Consider the following 19,038-nt stretch of genomic DNA (forward strand, 5'->3'; position numbering starts at 1 on the left):
CAAATTGCACCGCGAACTGTAGTCGAATGCGCGCCTATTTCAAAGACGAGTAATCTAGATTTACTACGTAAAGTTTCGATCAATTTATACATGTTGTATGCCGCTTTTATTGTCGAACAACGCGAAACGAAAAATTTCATAATTTATGAGTCACAACTTTCTTAAATATTTGCGAAATAAGAAAAGAAGAAGGAGATCTTTTCGATAGAGAGAAATAATTGTTTTTGTAGGTTCGATGAAATTTTTCGTTTCGTGATATTAAATTGCTAAAAAGAGGACGTGTCTTTATACGATCATTGTTTAAATACAGAACAAGACATTTGTCTGTTGCCCGCGCTTTTGGGTGAATGCCACAACTATACCCAACGATGGTACTACGACTCGTACGAACAGCAATGTAGACAGTTCTACTACGGTAGCTGCGGTGGGAACGAGAATAACTTTGTCACCGAACAAGATTGCATTAACAGATGTCAGACCGCGCTCACCACCCCTGCAGCTCCACGAGAAATTGAATTTACACGAGGTAATATTTCCAATTCCACCCAGCCACCCCGTTGTCACGCATCAAATTTATATTTCTACATCAATTTCTTGTCTCTCTCTTTTGCAAATCGAACGAAATACGTACCATTTTTCATAGACTTCTGCTTCCTTCCGGACGAGCATGGTCCCTGTTCTGACGAGCAAGTCAAGTGGTTCTACGACAGCAGAGAGGGTGTCTGCAAGCAGTTCAGATATGGCGGCTGCCAGAGTAACGGAAACAACTTCAACAGCCGTGACGAATGTGAATATCGATGCGGTGAAGTTCAAGGTATGCAGAATTACATATTAACTTGAAGAGATTGAACCATTGTCAATTGTTAAAATTATCATAGGCAAAATTTTAATCGAGCCTTGAGAAGGGATCTCATTTTGTAGATACATATTAATTTATACTATAAATATACAAAAATTATGTGGTACAAAACAGTATAAAGATCGAAAATAAATCATTTATATTCTTCTCTATTTAATTCTCTTTTATCAGACCTTTGCACACTACCCAAAGTCATTGGACCTTGCAACGGCTTCGTCAAACAATTCTACTACGACCAACGATCAGACTCGTGCTATGAATTCGAATACAGCGGCTGCCAGGGCAACAAGAATCGCTTCTTGGACAAAGAATCGTGCGAGAGAAGGTGCCAGAGGCAAATGGCCTCAACGCAAGCGACACCAAACGTTACCATCGCGTCTACACCGACGCCAATTGAGGCCGTCTCGAAGAGCCCAATCTGCTATACACCTGTCGATCCTGGATCCTGCAATAGCGATATCACAGCTTATTATTATGACTCGCAGAATCAACAGTGCCAGGCGTTCCTTTACGGTGGCTGCGAAGGAAACGCGAACAGATTCCAAACGGAGGAACAATGCGAACGTCTCTGCGGGAAGTTCCATGGGCAAGGTAGACACTCTTTGATTCGTCGAACGATGATTTATAGAATAATCCCAATTTTCCTAGCAATAATTTTGGAAGCAATAATCATAGAACTATCATTTGTCATCTGATGATAAAATTTAATTTATTTAAATAGAGATTGAAAGATTTGGTAGTGGACATTTTTTAATGTTTCTGGATCAAGTTACAGCGCACTTATATCCTTGTTTTAACTTGTACGATTGCTCATTTGATTCGAGTTACTTTGGAAGCTTGTACATTTATAGATATGTGCAACCTACCAGTGGAACCTGGCGATTGCAGAGGAACTTTCACGAAATATTACTACGACGCTACCAGCCGCATCTGCCGCGAATTTATATACGGCGGATGCGAGGGGAACGCGAACAGATTCAGCACGTTGGCCGAGTGCGAATCGATTTGCATCCATCACGAGGAACCAGTGCCACCTGGTAACGACACCGGGATCTCGAGTCTGTGTAAGTGTTTTCAAACTGTTACTCATACAATTTTATGAGCTCAGAATATCATTTAAAAGCAACCAGACCGCGAATTTATCTTAATTCTATTCGTATCAACCGTTTCTGGATTTCTTGTCGACTCGTAAAGAAATTTGATCGGTACATTTCGAAAGCTACGAAGCAACATTAATGGAACGATGGAAAGAAAATGTTGATCGAAGCGGATATTTTGTAACTGTAACGAGCGAGTAAGAATTGACGCGTGACAACAAATAACGAGTTTGAACGATGGTGATACAGCGATTTGTAAAGAACCGGTCAACATTGGGTCTTGTACTTCCGGTGCCACCAAGCGATTCTACTTCGACGAGGAACAGCAAACCTGTCGAGCGTTCATTTACACTGGATGCGGTGGCAATCGTAACAGATTCAAGACTTTCGAGTCTTGCATTAACACTTGCTTTAGCAGTAAGTCGAAAAACAACGTGTTCGCCATCGATACGAACCGATCCTTTTTTTTGTATACGTTCACAATCTTTTAACTTGCAGCTTCGAATATGGTGAACATTCTTGCGTTTCTTGCTACACATTTTATTCGTTGTACATACATCTATGTCGTTGTGACCCATACAACTTTAAATCCCCACGCAGTGATTCCAAACCATTTTTTTTATTCTTTTTTATTTTTATATATTTCATATTTATCCTTCACTCCTCTCGATAATTGTTTCCAAGCTTCGAAAACGTCGCTAAAAGCAAATTTGTAATATCGCTTCCATCGCAGTTTACCCGCAATGTTCTCCATCAATCTATTTTCCCCATTTCCTTTGGTATTTTCGTATTTTTGTATCTTTGTTCGAAGAACGTTTAGATACGCTTTCCTGTGTGATAATGCTGTTGTAATTTGAACACAGCTACTAACGAGATCGACGTGGACTCTGGAGAGAGCAAGAAGGATCCTTGCGCTGAGGCTAGCGAGGAATGCAGAACCATTCGTTGTCCATATGGTAAGGAGGCGTTCGTGGATGACCAGGATTGCGAACGGTGCCGCTGTGTGGATCCTTGCAGGACACAGATTTGCCCTGAGGACACTAAATGCGCCATCACTCTTGTTGCCACTAAGGATGGCACTGAATACAAAGGCGTCTGCAGATCAGGTAATTCTTATTCTTTTTTATTGATTTAATAAATTAATATGATGCAAAGTGATGCAAAGTTATCTGAAATAAAATATAAAGTTGAAAAATTGAACGCACCTACTCACGAAAATTTATCTATTTTAATAATTTCTAATTAAAGTAATTTCATATATGTCATCTTTACATATATTTTTAGCGAAAAACTGTTAACTATACTAACAGAGAAAAAGATAGAGAACCTTTTATTATAGTTCTAAATGATTTGTCCCATAGTTACGAAGCCAGGCCGTTGTCCAAGCGTATTAAACAGCACCAGATGTGAACAAGAGTGTCTCACGGACGCTGACTGCGCCGGAGAGATGAAATGCTGCAACAACGGCTGCGGTGCTTCCTGTCTGGAACCAGCGGCAGAGGAGATCATCCCATCTTCCACTCCGAGACCGTTGTTCACGAGCAAACCACCCGGCGCGGAACCAGCCTCGATCAAGCAACCGGAAGAAACGAAAGTCAGCGCTCAAGAGGGTGGCTACGTGTCCCTCAAGTGCATAGCGTTAGGAAATCCGAAACCAGTCATCACTTGGAGGAAGGGCACCACATTGGTAAACACTTCTTTCTCTTACTAATTGAAAAATATATCGTCTTCGTCGTATGAAATGAAAAAGGTGGCTAAAATCACAGTGGAGGATCTTTGACTCTAAATTGTATTTAAAACGTTAAGTACGTAAATAGTCACGAATGCTGGCTATGTATCCTGTAAATAACACGAGCTTCTCGAGATTAAATGAATTTCTAGTTAAGTAATTACGATTTATGAGAGTAATAAAGATCGATGGTTTCAGATCGCAGAATCAGAGAGCAGGCGTCGAATATTACTCGACGGAACGCTTCAGATCGTCAGTTTAGACAGATACGATGGTGGTACTTATATATGCACAGCTGACAATGGCTTGGGACCACCGGTAAGAGTGGAATACGAATTGGTGGTCACAGGTACGTTAATTACCATTAAAAAGTATCTCGATGTGTTGCAAGGTATCCAGTGCACGCATTTTGCATCACGAACAGTAGCTAGCCATTCTACAAACAATCTATGTAGTCTACTCTACGTGAACCTTCCGTTGTGTATTTTAACTTTGCAAGAAAAAAAGATTGCTCATCCTACTCGATTAATCTCAATTAATCAACTAAATAACGTAATGATTCGGTGACGGTGTCCACGTTTCTCTTTTGCATGCTGTCTTCTATCACGCTCTATACAGAACCGCGAAGAATGTCCGCGGCCATATTGGGGGAGCCCAACACGTACGTGACGGTCACCATGAACTCTCCTATCTCGTTGCACTGCTACGCATGGGGTTGGCCAAGGCCATTCGTCACTTGGTGGCGAGGCGATCGCTTGTTGCCACTCTCCTCGGAGGTTTTCGAGCAAGATTCCGAGTACAGCCTCCTGATTCGATCCGTGACGCTGCCCACGTTGGGCGTGTACACCTGCCAAGCGTTCAACGCCATTGGCAGGGCTGCGTCCTGGTCCGTCACGCTGCAGGCCATCGGGCCTGTGTACAATGTCAAACCTGAGTACGAGCCGTTTATGCAGTACCTAGTCGAACCCCCCAAAAAGCCAGAGAAACCTCATTACCCGCACAGACCAAACAGAACCCAAACTCCTGACTATCAGACGTACGCGCCTGTTCACACCACCAGACAGGCTCATTACACCACGGTCAATCCTGTCGGATGGACCACTTTGGATTATGGTATGAGGTTCAGAGGTGAGGGGTACTGTTTTGTGGATTTTTTTATTTTTTTCTATTTTTATAATTCCTGTTTCGAGAGATGGATATTTGTTTTAAGTACTTAGTTTGGTTTCCATTTGTTTGGAAATATTTTTAAATTATTAAGTTTGGAAATATTTTTGTTCAGAAGGATTTAATTAAGGTGTTCATCTTTCGAATCGAAAATGCAACTAGATTTTTCTCTCTGTCTTTAATAATTGCACGAGTAACTGCGAATGTTTTATTATGCTTCTTAATTGATATTGAGCTTCGTAAGTTTGCTCGTATGTAACTCGCATGCTAAAATAATTCTTAATCACTAATTAGAAAGGTAAAACAACATGTAGGTAAGTTTATGCAGTTACAATTTACATACAATTTGCTTTTTTCATTTTTTTTTTTTTTTTCTTACTCTTCATTGGTGTCATTTAGAAATGTTCTTAAATGTAACGTTAATAATTCCACAGTGCCTGTTACGGCCAACATATCGATGGCACAAAGTCAATTCCCAGAAGGCAGCGATGTTAGCATCGCTTGCGTCGTCGATGGTTATCCGATTCCTCGAGTGTCGTGGTACAAGAACGACAATTTGATCGAGCAGGACAATCGAATTCAGATCACTGGTGAGCACGTTCAATTTTCTCACGCCTTTATCCATCGACCAATTATTCTAAAAATTCAGAAAAAAGATGAAAGACAGATTCTGATGAATTCGTAAAATTCTTCTCGCAGAATTGAACAGACTCGTGATCAGGGACGCGAATCGAGAGGACTCTGGTCGCTACCGCTGCCAAGCGAGTAACAACTACTCGTCAGCTTATGCCACAGTGGATATACAAGTTGCTGGTAAATTTCTAATTACAGAATTTAATAATCAAACTTCTTACACTTCGTTTAACTACAGCACTGCTCAGACGACGAATTATTCATCCCAATTACAGATCAGATAACCTTTAACAAATTATTCTCTCTTCTCTTAGGAATCTTCATTCATCCAAATTGCCAGGACAACTCGTTCTTCGCGAAGTGCGACCTGATCGTGAAGGCGAGATACTGCACGCACAAATACTACGCGAAATTCTGTTGTCGATCGTGCACAGAGGCAGGTCAGTTACCCTCGAGAGGACCTCACTTGAACAACGCTAGGAGAAGGCGAAGGCGTTACATCTCGAGCATGCTCGTCTAAGAACGCCTCCACCGCTGGCGAGCAAAGCGAAAGGCAGTTTTACGATCAGGCGTGTGAAATGCGGCTATTGAACAAATACTATATATATATACACAGAAACACGGTATATAAAGGAACGGAAAGGGAGTAATAAGAACGAAGATAACGAGACGAGGTGATCGCGTAGATCTAACACAACACACTCGTCTGTCTCGAGCGTGTGCCGCATAATCGTGACGTTAATTCACTGCCAAAGCCTTAGAACGTCTATACATAGATATCTTTAATATATTATTAAGCAACAGCGTGACATAGATGCGTGACGACGAGGTTATTTAGACGGAAGCGTATAATCACGATGGTATTCGCTTTTTTTTTTAAAGTTTCCTGTATTTTTTTCTCGTTCGAAAAGCTTTTCAGTTTCGACACCGTCATCGTCGTTGTCGTTTATGTATGTATATACGATCTGACGCTGAATGCTAGTCGGTCGAAGCCATGCCAGAGCGAGACGATCGCTGTCCCTCAAGAAACGAGGGGGTACTCGATCAGTACACCTTGCCTTTTCCCCTATCACTTTCCGTTCCGTTTTGTTCACTGTCGTGACGTTCGACAACTGTGTGATCGCATTCTAAAATCGTATTGCAAAATATGCGGTAAAACTGGTTCACTGATCAGTTCTTAACAAGTGTTCTCTTTTTCAAATGGTATTCTAAAGAATTAATCGTACTAACACTCGCGTTTTGCAAAAATCTCAACAGAAAATGGCACTAAATAGATATTTATGAATTTTGAAATTATTTCTCTTCGATGTTCGATGCGTTATTTCAGAAGAATATTTTATGACAGAGTTTCAAAGATTGCGGTCATAATGGTTCGACGCAATGACGCGATTTATCGAATAGCAGACGTGAGCGACGAAATTCTAAAGAATTAATCGTACAAACACTCGCGTTTTGCAAAAGTCTCAACAGAAAATGGCACTAAATAGGTATTTATGAATTTTGAAATTATTTCTCTTCGATGTTCGATGCGTTGCTTTGACAGAAAATTTTATGACAGAGTTTCAAGGATTGCGATCATAATGGTTCGACGCAACGACGCGATTTATCGAAAAGCAAACGCGATCGACGAAGTAGAGCGTCTCGAGAAGAAACAGACGCGTCAGGGGAATCGGGAATTGTCGCAAAACGTGAACGTTTCATCGTTTGTTCCCCCCTGTCTATCGTAACGTGGCTAGAAGAGGTGACGAGAGCTAGATAGAAAACGGGGGGAGGGAACTTGTACCTATTTGTATGAAACATATACGCACGTTACGTTGTACAATATAAATAGTTTATTACGCAGTACGCCACTCATATACTCTATAATACTGTTATTACTTATTCTTTATCGATAACCCCGATATATTGCCATAGCATGAATAGTCCTCTGTAACGATTGAGACGACATTGATATTATAGCGGCGATCGAGAGGGTGCCGCGTCGTGAGATGATATTAATCCGTGAAATATGAAACGAAAGATCGAGCAGAAAATTTGTTCCACGCGATATCGAAACTTTGTGTCTACTTGGACGAATCTCTGTGCTTTTATTTTTGTAATTCCACGCGATTCTGTTAGAGAAATTTCGACGTGCAATTAAACGTAGCTCGAAGTTGCTCGTTGCGAGTAGAAAATGTCGCAATAAAGATTGCAAGTATTTTTATTGCTGTATCAGAAAAATGAACGCGTGGTACGTTTTTACATGGCGTACGAGTTATACTTACATTGCTACTCGATCACGATACGCACCTTCTTTCATCATATTAACGTGTTGCATTTCTATATTTGTTCCTGAACATTTTAATCGTAATGTTAACTACGTACTGTTACTATGTACACTGCATCATCTATCGTGAATCATTGGCGTTCGATGGTGGGAGCATAAGTCACGTCGATCCCCCCAAAAAAAAGTCAAACTATATCCTAACACGTTCGTTTTCTTGAGAATTTCAGCTGCGAGATTAATCGTGCGAGAACTGAAATGAAATTGAAAATGAAAAAATTTGAGAACGTTTAATCGACACACGCGACAAAGAAGGAGCTTACTTGTGCTTTTAAGATCGAACGTTAGAGACGTATCAGTAGCTCGTAGCGTATCAGAATTCCTTGAATGGAAAGGTACCAAAAGCATTTACAATTACATGCATATACATAACACATAAACTGTAAGCGTAAGTTTTACTCGATGATGGAAAGAATCCACGGAACCGTAGGTAAAGACATTCTTCTTTCGTCAGATCGTTTCAGTCACAGTAAATGACAGTGCCTTATTAGATGCCCTTCGAAAGTGTCGAGGAAGGAGTGCTAAATAGAACTTTACATACAGAGTTAGTGTAAATACGATAGTAGCGAGCGCAGAACGAATTACTCGGAGATTATCAATCAGAAACGTACCAATAGCCGGTTAAACAAATCTTAGATAATCGCGTTTAAAAAAAGTATCGAAATCATATCCTCCGATTTAATCTTTCTTTGTCGAAATTCTATTCGTTATTAGAAAATTCTTATTCTATTCTCTCGCACGGTGTTGATAGAATCGAAAAAGAATACTGTGACAATCACAGTTTCTTTTAATCAAGCACAGAATAATATTACGAGATGTAACATTCGCAAATTTTTCATACGAAAGTGTACCAACAATTTTAAAACAAAACATACAATCTAATTGGTTAGTGTTAAAGTTCAATTATTTCTAATCGCCACAATTTTATACAAATCGCCATACCTATAGATGTATATTTAAATAACAAATTTCTAATATTTTCAAAACCACAGTCTACGTAGAATATTAATTTTAATAGAAATAATTAACCAATGCGTTTTCACGGGACTACTTTTTGTCTTACTCGGAGGAATGATAGCGAAACGTAAAGAAGGACGATAGAACGAAACGATATTGAGTACTCTTCTCCTCCGTACTCCTCTAGATGTGACCAAACTTAAACATGACACGATTGTAATAACGTAGCGACACGATTTTATGTAGTAAAGTGTATAAATAGCTCTCGTAGTTTAACGGGCATAGATGTATCCCCACTGACCGCATATCGATAAAACGAGAGAGAACAAGGAAGAATAGAAGTACTGTAAGAGAAAGAACGTGTCGTCTTTGCGACGAGAAAGACAGAACGTCGAGTCGTATACGGCTACAAAGGTACGCCAGCGAACGAAGTCGTTTTCGGTAGATTCTCTCTATTCTATGGTAAATAATTTATATTTCTACCGTGTGATTTTTAAGTCTGTACAATGGCTACGCATACACTTACACGTTACACGCTAGACATGTATATAATTCGTGCTGTATCACGTACTGTATTCGTTTAAACGACCCTGGTCCATATTGGCCACTGGAAAAAGAAAGCAGCACTCTTTTAGCGACCGTAGAATTCGTGGCAGCGATCGTGACCGCTGGCTAGTCTTCGCCTTTTGATCAGCTGTTCGATTGGAGATCGCACACGTTTCCCCGCGACGCGATGGTAGTTTCGTTCGCGACCACAGTAATCGATAGAGACATTAATAGCGATGTTTAGAGTGGCTATGATAGTTGTAACGATATTGTAATTAACGAAAGAGTAATCGAAACTTCTGAGGATGTCGTAGTTGCAGTATTCACAATTTGTACGATACGCGATTTAAGTTCATCAATTTTGGACAACATCGTCGTGAATTTCATTTCTTGTAGGAGATATCAATCGTTTTTGAAATTATCTTAGATTTTATTTCTGACGAGATTACGAGTTTTGTAGGATAAAGTTTAACAAAAGAGCATGGAACGTACCTCGCGTAGAGAGAAGGGCAAAAATCGTTGAAAAATTTTTATCATCGCGTTCTCTATATTTCTGATGGAAACACTTGCAAGTCAGCGATGTCCCACGATCGTTGCCAGGAATACACCAACGAGAGATTCAAGCGTAGTTGCAAATGAAAAAAAAACAGGATGAAAGGGAAATTGCCAAAAATAGCAAAACGGGAAAAAAACATAATAGAGCATAATAGAAACGGTAAATTAATTAACTGTTCGTGTCTCCAGTGTATCATCCCTTACGTGCATATAGCTCATCGCAACAGTGCTAAAGATTTTAGTGAGTGTACTTGTAACCATTAAGTTATACCTTAGGTAACACAATTAATATAATATAAATATATATATATAATTATAAAATAAAGGTAGACATAAAGGAACGCCACTATACAAACATTGTATGGACAATAATAATACATAAGATCCTTAAATATATGGTTAAACGATCAGCACGATTATTCTTTTCGTCGAACAACTTTTTGCTGTTGCCAGCATTAACATGTGATTATTCTAACGATATTTTATCGTTTTCGAATTAAATTTATTTTAAAAAAAATCGTAAACACTTTAACTAGCGAGGTAAAGAGAAATACTAACTTATCAGATATTATTAGCGTACACATTACTTTACTACTTGTTAGTAATATATCGTTCGTCTACGTTCACCAGAATTTGGCATGAGATAACGTTTATGTTGTTCCTCGATCACCATCGCCCTCTCGATCCTCTCCGTCGCGATCTTCTCGATCTTCGCGAACAGTTCCGTGTGCACAGCGATGCACTTCCGGAACTCCTTGCGATCCAAACGATACACCTCGCACACTTCAATCGCAATCACACTAGCAACCCTTCTCTGATCAGCAACCAGAAGCGCCACCTCGCCAAAATGCGCTCCGTCATCCAAATGACAAATCTAAAACCAATTAAAACGCATCCACCTAAAGTACCCGCAAACATAACAATTTTTACACCTAAACATTTCATTTCACGAACTGAAATCCTACTCTACACATAAATAATCCAATACAGTTATCTATGATATCACAAGTACACCAAACAGTAGATAACCATACAGTTTGACCAAAAAATATCCACGAAATAATTATTCTATTTTACTTAAAATATATGCAGTAGATAGCAGCAAGCATACCCTTTAAAACGCAATTTGTTTCGTGTCGATACCTCAATCCGTTCCAGAGATATAGCGATTTGAAGTTTCACGCTCGAACCTGGAATCATGAATGAACCGCGGCATGCGGAAGTAGCGTGACCCAGTTTCGCGCGTAGTACTACGTGCGTACTACGAGCGTAGTAGACCAAGATGGCCGATTCATTGACTGGCTCAGACCACGTGACCGTCTGGCAGACGCTGCGCGAGTGAGAGGTCCGAGCGCGCGCGAGAAGGACAGCGATAGTCGGACGCTCGAAATTACTATCACCTTTAAATCGCCATATCTCGGTAACCAAAGATCGTAGGAAGATGAAACAAAAACGGTATTAAAGAGGAAGGTTCCTGCTTTCCTACGATACCATTCAAAGTTAAATTGGATCATAGGAAAATTGTTTATTTTAAAAAGACTTTTGAGTATATTCGATGGGGTTTAATTGGGATTTGCAATTAGAAATGATGGAAATATTTTGTTGGTTTATGTGTGATTAGAGTAGAGGAAGGTGGGTGATGATAGCAGGACTGGAATTGGTGAAAATGGTTTATGTAACGATGGTATTTGTACTTCTTTTCCAGTTGGCGTTAGCACAGCGACGGTTCCAGCTGAGAGAAAGAACATACAATCGCCGTGACCTCCAGCTTTCACTATTATATCGTTTGGTAGATAGAGCTCGAATCTTAAATATCTCATGATGGATCGTAAGACTGATTTGGGCAGGGTTTTGAAAATCGCGACGTTCTCGACTAGACGGTGACTGGATTGGAGAGCTATCTCCTGGCGCAATTGTTCTGAATCGTAATAGCTGTGTTCGAGAATGGAACGAATTGTTGTTCTATCGAAAGGAACCTGGAGATTGTATACCTGATAAGTTAAGCAGAATCGATTTTTCGCGAAAGTAACTATCTCTGAAACGATAGTGATAGTAAGCCAGAAGTCGAATCTTCATGTTTTTTGGCAGCTGTTTCTGCCTCGTATAAGCAATCACTTGGTTCACTATTTCCTTGAACTTCGTCTCTGACTCTTTTCTGCACGCGCTTATCTGAATTAGCATTACTAAAATGGAATTAAAACAATTTCAGTAAACATCTCGAGTTATTAGCAGATTGAAGAGCACTTCTCTTAACTATAGCAAAAATATACTATAAATTTATATTGATATGTCTTTCTAGACATCCTCTGCAACAATCTTGATTCAGAAAAAATGAGCATACACAAAATAATAGGCTCGATCGAACAACGAGAAAGCTAGAAACGTTCTGAAGGTTTGTAGGTTAAAATTTTGCAAATTTCAAGCGTTGCAAAATGACATTGCCTCCTATGTAGCACTCGAGCACTTTGCCAATCATCATCAGAGCACAGCTCAGCATAAGATGGCCCACTGTTCGTGGTTCGATGCCACCAGAACCACTCGAGGATAATTTTTCCACGACGATGAAGAGCGCGTGTTGAAATCTGAACGCTATGCTCTCGTTGTCGAGTCCCATCATCCAACATTCGTCACAATCCTATACATTTAACATATATACAGATATATAAATTTATTAGCTGCATTAATATACCTAGTGTATCGAAAATCATAGTCGATTTTTCGATAAACGTGCCTCATATAAAAACAGTTTCTCTCTCTCTCATGATTTTCGATGCTATCTGTATTTTAATTTGATACTTAGTATTATTAGTTAGTGCATTAGTAATAGTTACGTTTCTACTATGGTCTACATTATTTTAAGTCGCTTACTTTAGCTGAGATATTGCTGAAGTGCAAAACCAACACTGGTATTAAGTAGCACAGACAGGAGGACCAATACATTATGCAAAATCCCATCATAAAGGTGCTGTACATTTCGTAATAATGATGCATGACTTCGAAATGCTAAAATAAAAGCAATACTAAATTAATATATGGATAGCTTCTGAGATACTTGAGATTTTGATCGAGTGTGATAAGAAAAAAGTAAAAGTAATTTAATTATTCGTAATATTAGAAGAATGTTACTGTAAATAGCTCGTAGACTTGCAAATTGACGTAGCCGTAACGAGTTAACTTAAGACAAGGCAGGAGATTAATCAAAGACACTATGAGACTAGAATTCTGACCAGGCAATCTTCGCCATTGCAACGTTATGTGATCCCATGGCAATGAAGAAATGATATCCAATATAAGAAAGGTCTTCAGATAGTGTCTACAAGAACAAACATATTTTCTAAGAATTAAAACAAACAGATTTACAAACAATTTTCATTTGAATCTTCCATCAATTGTAATTTCATTTTTCTTAAGTGAATATATTATTTAAAATTAATTTTAAGTATTAAAAACGTGGCTGTCAATAAGATATTCCTTCTGCCATCTATCATTGCAATTCTAAATAATTTTCAATATCATTCGTCTCTTTTATCGATCCAAATCGAATACACATATAACGCAGAGTACATGAATATCTTCCAAGGATCCAGTTCGACCTTCCTCTGTCGTTTATCATAGTATCCAGTGCAGCAGTTGCATATTATGTCGATCCAACAGAATCCATATATCAGAAAATTCAATTTGTCCAATCGTATCGCATCGTGGCTCATCACGATGAAGCAAATTCCAAATGGAATCGTCAGAAAGGAGAGCATCAGGATTACGGTCATCATCAGGTCCCATTGGAACCTGAAAAACGTCTCGAATGCAAGCTATAGCTTGTTTGATCGCTCTTTTAACCGCGATTCTTCTTTTCGTTCGTTTTCAGACGATAATTGGATACCTCCAGCTGCTGCAAGGATGAATGATCCACCAGAGCCTCAGATCCTCGTGTCTTGTCCTCTCAGCGAACATTGCAGCCATGCTGTCGAAGTACTTCCTTGCTCTGGGCGTGTTTCTGTTTATCTCGAAGGTGTGCAACCACATCCTTTTGCAGCCAACATCCGCCACGTTTATTCCAGAAACGATCGAGTCCAAACGCTGACCGTGTCTCAAACCGCATATGTGCTCTTTCATCGTTTAATTTTCCTGTTTACTGTCCTGAGAAATAATTCTTTTGACTCGTTCACAGATTTCTTGGAAGTTTGAACATAAATCTTGGGATCCAACGCGATCAGGAATTGTCGTTTTGAGATTGAGACTTGCAATGGTGACTTTACTTCACGTTATACCTCGTTAATGAGTTAATCTATATTTTCCAACGCGTTTCGTTGACACTGCTAAGCTTTTTAATTATGATAAGTTTGAGAATATACAATTAACGTGAAATTAATGTAATTGAAAGCAGATAGGATAGAGAAGAAAAATTAGAAGCTCGAAATAATTATCTGTCATTTATCAAACAACTATCCATGATAAAAGATAAAAAATTGTGTGTAAAAAGGGTCGAAGGTTTATCTATTTCATATTCTATTGCAGTATGCCTTAATATGTATAATTTTCTATATTGCTGTCTATTTTAAATAATACTGCTAAAATCGATGTTATTTCTTTTTTAAAAAAGTATCATTTCTGAAGCGTGGCGCCATCTCTGTGAAAAGTGCTCAAACTGGTCGCTCAGCGTTATCGACAGCGAAGTGAACTACTTGCGATTGTGGCGTCATCTCGCGAGAAAGTCATGGAACTAATTGCAATTTAGGTTCATCTTTTTATACAGAGATGGAGACACCATCGCAAGTAGTTCACTTCGCTGTTGATAACGCTGAGCGACCAGTTTGAGCACTTTTCACAGAGATGGCGCCAGAGGCAACAGCTGTCTTGTACCTCTTCAGTGGGCTTCCACAAGGTGATTGATCTTTAATCCTTGTTTGTGCTGGTAGCCAGAGATCCTGAGATGCAGTTTAACGAAATGTATATTAACTAAATTATACGTACAGGGATCTGTATCTATTCAAATATTGCTATATTTATGGTATAAGGTACGGTTGATAAGGTTATAACCTAACATTTGGATACTTCTAACCTTAAAGTTGCGTTGTCGATTCTAACCGTCGCGAACGGTGTTTGATTAGATGGATTTTGATTATTTCTTGTGTGGACTGTTAATTGGTTATTATAAATTCAGATGCGATTTGTCAGTGGTCCATTTGGACATCCAATTGTTCGTACCATTTATCGAATTAAGGTTATCGCATTAATTTGAATAGTATCACGATTGTTTTCGATCGTTCGACGCAATTATTATTGTTTACAAGTTCCGTCGCTATCGTATTTTCTAGCTTCTACCGCGTTTCATAGTTTATCAGGTTGTCTGTTCGCAGAGTTGTTGAAAATATGATAACCTTAAGAGGGAAACTCAAGAAGGATGGTGACATAGCAAACTCGAAAAGTAAGGATTACAACAAACGCGTCTCTGTCCGCGATAAGCTACTAATCAAAGAGGTAGGGGGATGCAGGCGTATCGTGCGAACTCGTGAAACGAACGGCTAACAAATTGGTTCAGATCTTGTACAGTTTCCTCCGTTTTTCGTTCACTCAGGTTCAAGAGATGGAACAAAATTTACCTACCACATGCCAAGTGAAATTTCACGATCCTCATTGCCTACACGAATTTATTCTAATGATCGTCCCTGATGAAGGCTACTGGATGGGCGGTGTGTTTCACTTTCAAATTTATATACCTGAAGAATATAATATGGCTGTGAGTACAGACGTAGTCGGTGTTTGTGATAATGAGAATGATGCATCATGTAATTCATTAATCGCTACAGCTAGAGAAATTCCTTTCCAGCCACCAAAAGTTAAATGCTTAACAAAATTATGGCATCCTAATATAAGCGTAGATGGTAATGTGTGTCTTTCAATTCTAAGGCAAAGTAGTATAGACGAGATGGGTTGGGCACCGACTCGTAAGCTTAAGGATGTTGTATGGGGTTTAAACTCTCTTTTCACTGTAAGTTTTAACAAATTGTGTAATATTTATGCTAATTTTATAATGCAAATATTACACTAATTAATTATACTGCTCCAGGATTTATTAAATTTCGATGATCCATTGAACAGAGAAGCAGCTGATCTATTTATAAAAGACAAAGAGTGCTTCCGAACTAAAGTGAAAGATTATGTTATGCAGTATGCGAAGAGATGATTCAGATCAATGGTTAACGGTGTAACAATATAACTGTAAATTTATGGAATTAGCTTTTGATATTCGTCAACAATTTAAATTCGATTGAAAATTATTTTCTCCAAATTGCTACCAACCAACTTGTATTTAACTTGTATTTAATATTATCCGCTGTTTGCTTTCTTGTTTTCGAGAGATTTCTTTCGGTACGAGCGTCTTCAGTTTCAATAATTACGCGCAACTTTTGAGTATTGTAATATTTTGTCGCGATTAAACATTCGTTCGATCGAGGATACAGAGAGCGAGGGGAGAGAAGCGTGTCGCGTGTACAATATACTTATCCTTTTTATATAGAGCATTGTAATGACGACAGATCATAATTTGTAAATAAAGTCGATATTTAATAATAGAAGTTACTTTAATTATTTAGCATTTATTGGTGATTTTAATTAGAATATAATCATCGTTTTTGTACAATTTCAAAGGGTTTTGGTTTGTACCTTGACTCGTTAAAACGTGATGCACCTTACGTGATACTCAAGTATACCTATTGATCGATTCCGTTTTCCCTTACTCGTAGATCGTTCGAGTAACCGTGCGAGTGGCCGATGTTTCGTTAAAATAGTTAAGAGTAACAAATAAATAATAACAAAAAAAAAGGGACCAAGGAAAGCAGGTTCTTACTTTTCCGATACACCTCCTCACAGTTTAGTTATTCTTCCTTGCCCTTCGAGAGACTGACTAGATAACGCGCATGAAATTTTACAGTCACGTAAAGAAAATTGGAAAATCGTCGCTTAACAATATCTTATTCGTTAGAACGTGGCGAGAAGCTCGTCCTGTATGCTGGTCGATCTGATAAGCTTTTGCGTGGAGCCCAACAGACTCTCTGTCGCCAGGCTTTGGTGTTCAGACGCTATCTTCGCCTTCTCCTCGTGGTACTCCTCGTTGTATTCCTTCAGTCTGTTACCCAAGAACACGGCCCTCTCGCGTTTCCTGATCATGAAGTCGGTTGGCTGCAGCCACCTGTGCTCGAGACACTCCTCGACCAATGGTCTTTTGCTGAAACGGAAAAGGAACGCGTGAGTCGACCGCGTCCACGCGGGTGGTAAAAATAAAACGGACAAATATACAAACTGGGGCGCTCGTTTGAAGACCAGCATGAGGAACCTGGTCGCCTCTTGACTCAACTCTTTGTACAGATACTCGAATCTGTACCTCACGAACAGAATGTTCTGTCTGGTCTCGTCCGGGTCTTTGCCACGGAACGGCGAGGTACCAGACAGCAGGACGTACATCAGTACACCAAGCATCCAAATGTCCGTCTGGGGATGAGCTGGTTCCTCGTTGTACACTTCTGGTGCCCTGTACTCCGGATGGCCACCCTTTGGCACTAATTTACCCAATTTGCTAACCAATCTAGCCGAGCCCATGTCGACCAGCTTCACTTGAACCGATCTGACGCTGGACATTACAATGTTATCAGGCTGAATGTCGAGGTGGCAGTATCCTCGCCAGTGGAGGTACTGAAGGCCATCCAGGATCTGCGTGATCGCGATGGCCACGCAATTCTCCGAGTACTCGTGTCTGCTCGCGAAGTACGTCAGGATGTTCGCGCCTTGGAGCTTCTCCAAGATGAACACCGCGACTGGCGAACCTTGCGCTTTGTACGCCGCCTCGAGCAGAGCTATCCTCTCGTGTCTCAACGAACGAAGCGCCTCGAACTCTCTGTTCACCTGCTTCTCCGTTTCAGTGTTCAATTCTAGGATTTTAGCGACCACCACGCGATCTGCACTCTTGTCGACAGCCTTCACGACCACGGAGAATTCACCTCGACAGATCTCAGAGATGAAGCTGTACTTGCCGCTCAGGTTTGTGTCCGTGGACCACTCGATAGGATGGTCCTCGATCGAGTAATCGATGTGAGGCTTGTCCTCGTCGAGCACTATTTCCTGGCCTGATTCCGTCAGCTCCTGAAGGTGTCTCATCGCACGAGTGATTTGAACCTTTGGACAACCTGGCAGTCTGGTCTTGATCACCTTAGAGGGGATACCCTTCTGGCTCCAACCGATTCGATTTCGCGCTGCCAAACGGAAGATGAAGCACGTGTCTTCTTTCAAGTTTCGCAAGTAGTAAAACTCGTGGTCGATGTTCGAGCCCAGGTCTATCCAGTCGATCGCGTCCGCTTCTTTGTATTGGAGGTTGTAGCACAGCACTGGGGAGTTGCCGTCGAACTTGGGTTGTTTCCATCGTAAGAGTATCTCCGTGTCCGAGATTTCGTCAGCCTGAGACAAAAATTATTGCATTCGCGATTGTAAAATCAAGAATTTTAAGCTTTTACATAAAAATACAGAGGTTTACTATATTTCTTTTGGTTTGAAGGGTCAATTAACATTCTGTAGGATAAAATCGACGCTAGGATTTCGATCGAACTTTTTTTAATTCACGATTTCTCTCGAAGATTCAAATAATCATATATATATTTTGCTTACCTCAGGGGAATCGGGACCAGTGGGAACAAAAGCTTGTATCATTCTCGTCCTGACCACAGTCTGTCCTAAGCTGTTTCTCGCGACAACCTTGTAGATGCCCACATCGATTTCCTTCGCTGGGCTGAAGCTGAGTATAGACCTTCCGTCTTTGTCCTCTGTGATCTTTATTCTGCTATTCTCCTGAACTATTATGTCGTTTCTGTACCACTGAATCATAGGTTTCGGGTTTCCTACAGCCAGACAAGCCAGCTGAGCGTACTGCCCTTCCTCGATGGGTCTCAGCTGCGGTTTCTCACGGAAGAACGGCATATTTCCCTCTTTCTTCGACTCCAACATCGCCTCCGCTTCCGCGTAGCTATCCAATCGAGTTCCCAACTCGTGTTTCAAACGTCTCAACGTGAAGGTGTCCGGTGTGCCGTATCTGTTGATCCTCGCTCGCCTCTCGTCGTCGATTTCCTCGTCCATGATGTCCGTGAAGCGACGACGTTCTCTTATAATCGGTGTCTGAAGCGAAAAACCA

General features: G+C 40.2%; 4 protein-coding genes across 9 annotated transcripts in view; 2 read left to right on the plus strand and 2 right to left on the minus strand.

The window, feature by feature from the left end:
• Ppn (proteoglycan-like sulfated glycoprotein papilin) overlaps positions 1 to 6,083 on the plus strand; it is a 121,327-nt gene extending 115,244 nt beyond the window's left edge. For 4 of the 5 annotated variants that reach the window (XM_076906626.1, XM_076906625.1, XM_076906628.1 and 1 more), the window contains 12 exons: positions 311 to 526; positions 644 to 814; positions 1,031 to 1,450; positions 1,711 to 1,923; positions 2,206 to 2,373; positions 2,820 to 3,062; positions 3,318 to 3,643; positions 3,884 to 4,034; positions 4,304 to 4,813; positions 5,284 to 5,439; positions 5,549 to 5,662; positions 5,797 to 6,083. In XM_076906626.1, the coding sequence (XP_076762741.1) occupies positions 311 to 526; positions 644 to 814; positions 1,031 to 1,450; positions 1,711 to 1,923; positions 2,206 to 2,373; positions 2,820 to 3,062; positions 3,318 to 3,643; positions 3,884 to 4,034; positions 4,304 to 4,813; positions 5,284 to 5,439; positions 5,549 to 5,662; positions 5,797 to 6,002 (2,894 nt within the window). In that variant the 3' untranslated portion in view covers positions 6,003 to 6,083. The remainder of the gene's footprint in view (positions 1 to 310; positions 527 to 643; positions 815 to 1,030; positions 1,451 to 1,710; positions 1,924 to 2,205; positions 2,374 to 2,819; positions 3,063 to 3,317; positions 3,644 to 3,883; positions 4,035 to 4,303; positions 4,814 to 5,283; positions 5,440 to 5,548; positions 5,663 to 5,796) is intronic. The other variant, XM_076906629.1, reaches the window with a different exon arrangement.
• Positions 6,084 to 10,461: 4,378 nt separating this feature from the next.
• On the minus strand, positions 10,462 to 13,976 carry LOC143430135 (potassium/sodium hyperpolarization-activated cyclic nucleotide-gated channel 4). The gene is made up of 8 exons (XM_076906135.1): positions 13,744 to 13,976; positions 13,428 to 13,649; positions 12,990 to 13,176; positions 12,732 to 12,866; positions 12,306 to 12,498; positions 11,855 to 12,046; positions 11,558 to 11,781; positions 10,462 to 10,737 (listed from the first exon to the last, which is right to left on the minus strand). Exons 1-8 carry the CDS (start codon positions 13,974 to 13,976, stop codon positions 10,462 to 10,464), a joined length of 1,662 nt encoding a protein of 553 aa, XP_076762250.1.
• Positions 13,977 to 14,744: 768 nt separating this feature from the next.
• LOC143430396 (NEDD8-conjugating enzyme UBE2F) lies at positions 14,745 to 16,438 on the plus strand. The gene is made up of 5 exons (XM_076906652.1): positions 14,745 to 14,878; positions 15,221 to 15,341; positions 15,439 to 15,600; positions 15,691 to 15,852; positions 15,931 to 16,438. The coding sequence occupies exons 2-5, from the start codon at positions 15,234 to 15,236 to the stop codon at positions 16,045 to 16,047; spliced, it is 549 nt and encodes a 182-aa protein (XP_076762767.1). The 5' UTR covers positions 14,745 to 14,878; positions 15,221 to 15,233; the 3' UTR covers positions 16,048 to 16,438.
• A 5-nt stretch (positions 16,439 to 16,443) lies between these two features.
• Obsc (Obscurin) overlaps positions 16,444 to 19,038 on the minus strand; it is a 40,874-nt gene continuing 38,279 nt past the window's right edge. For both annotated transcript variants that reach the window (XM_076906624.1, XM_076906623.1), the window contains exons 35-37: positions 18,519 to 19,022; positions 17,164 to 18,311; positions 16,444 to 17,088 (exon numbers count right to left, since the gene is read on the minus strand). In XM_076906624.1, the coding sequence (XP_076762739.1) occupies positions 16,842 to 17,088; positions 17,164 to 18,311; positions 18,519 to 19,022 (1,899 nt within the window). In that variant the 3' untranslated portion in view covers positions 16,444 to 16,841. The remainder of the gene's footprint in view (positions 17,089 to 17,163; positions 18,312 to 18,518; positions 19,023 to 19,038) is intronic.

The sequence above is a fragment of the Xylocopa sonorina genome, chromosome 13 (genome assembly GCF_050948175.1).
Source record: "Xylocopa sonorina isolate GNS202 chromosome 13, iyXylSono1_principal, whole genome shotgun sequence".
Classification (NCBI taxonomy): Eukaryota; Metazoa; Arthropoda; class Insecta; order Hymenoptera; family Apidae; genus Xylocopa; species Xylocopa sonorina.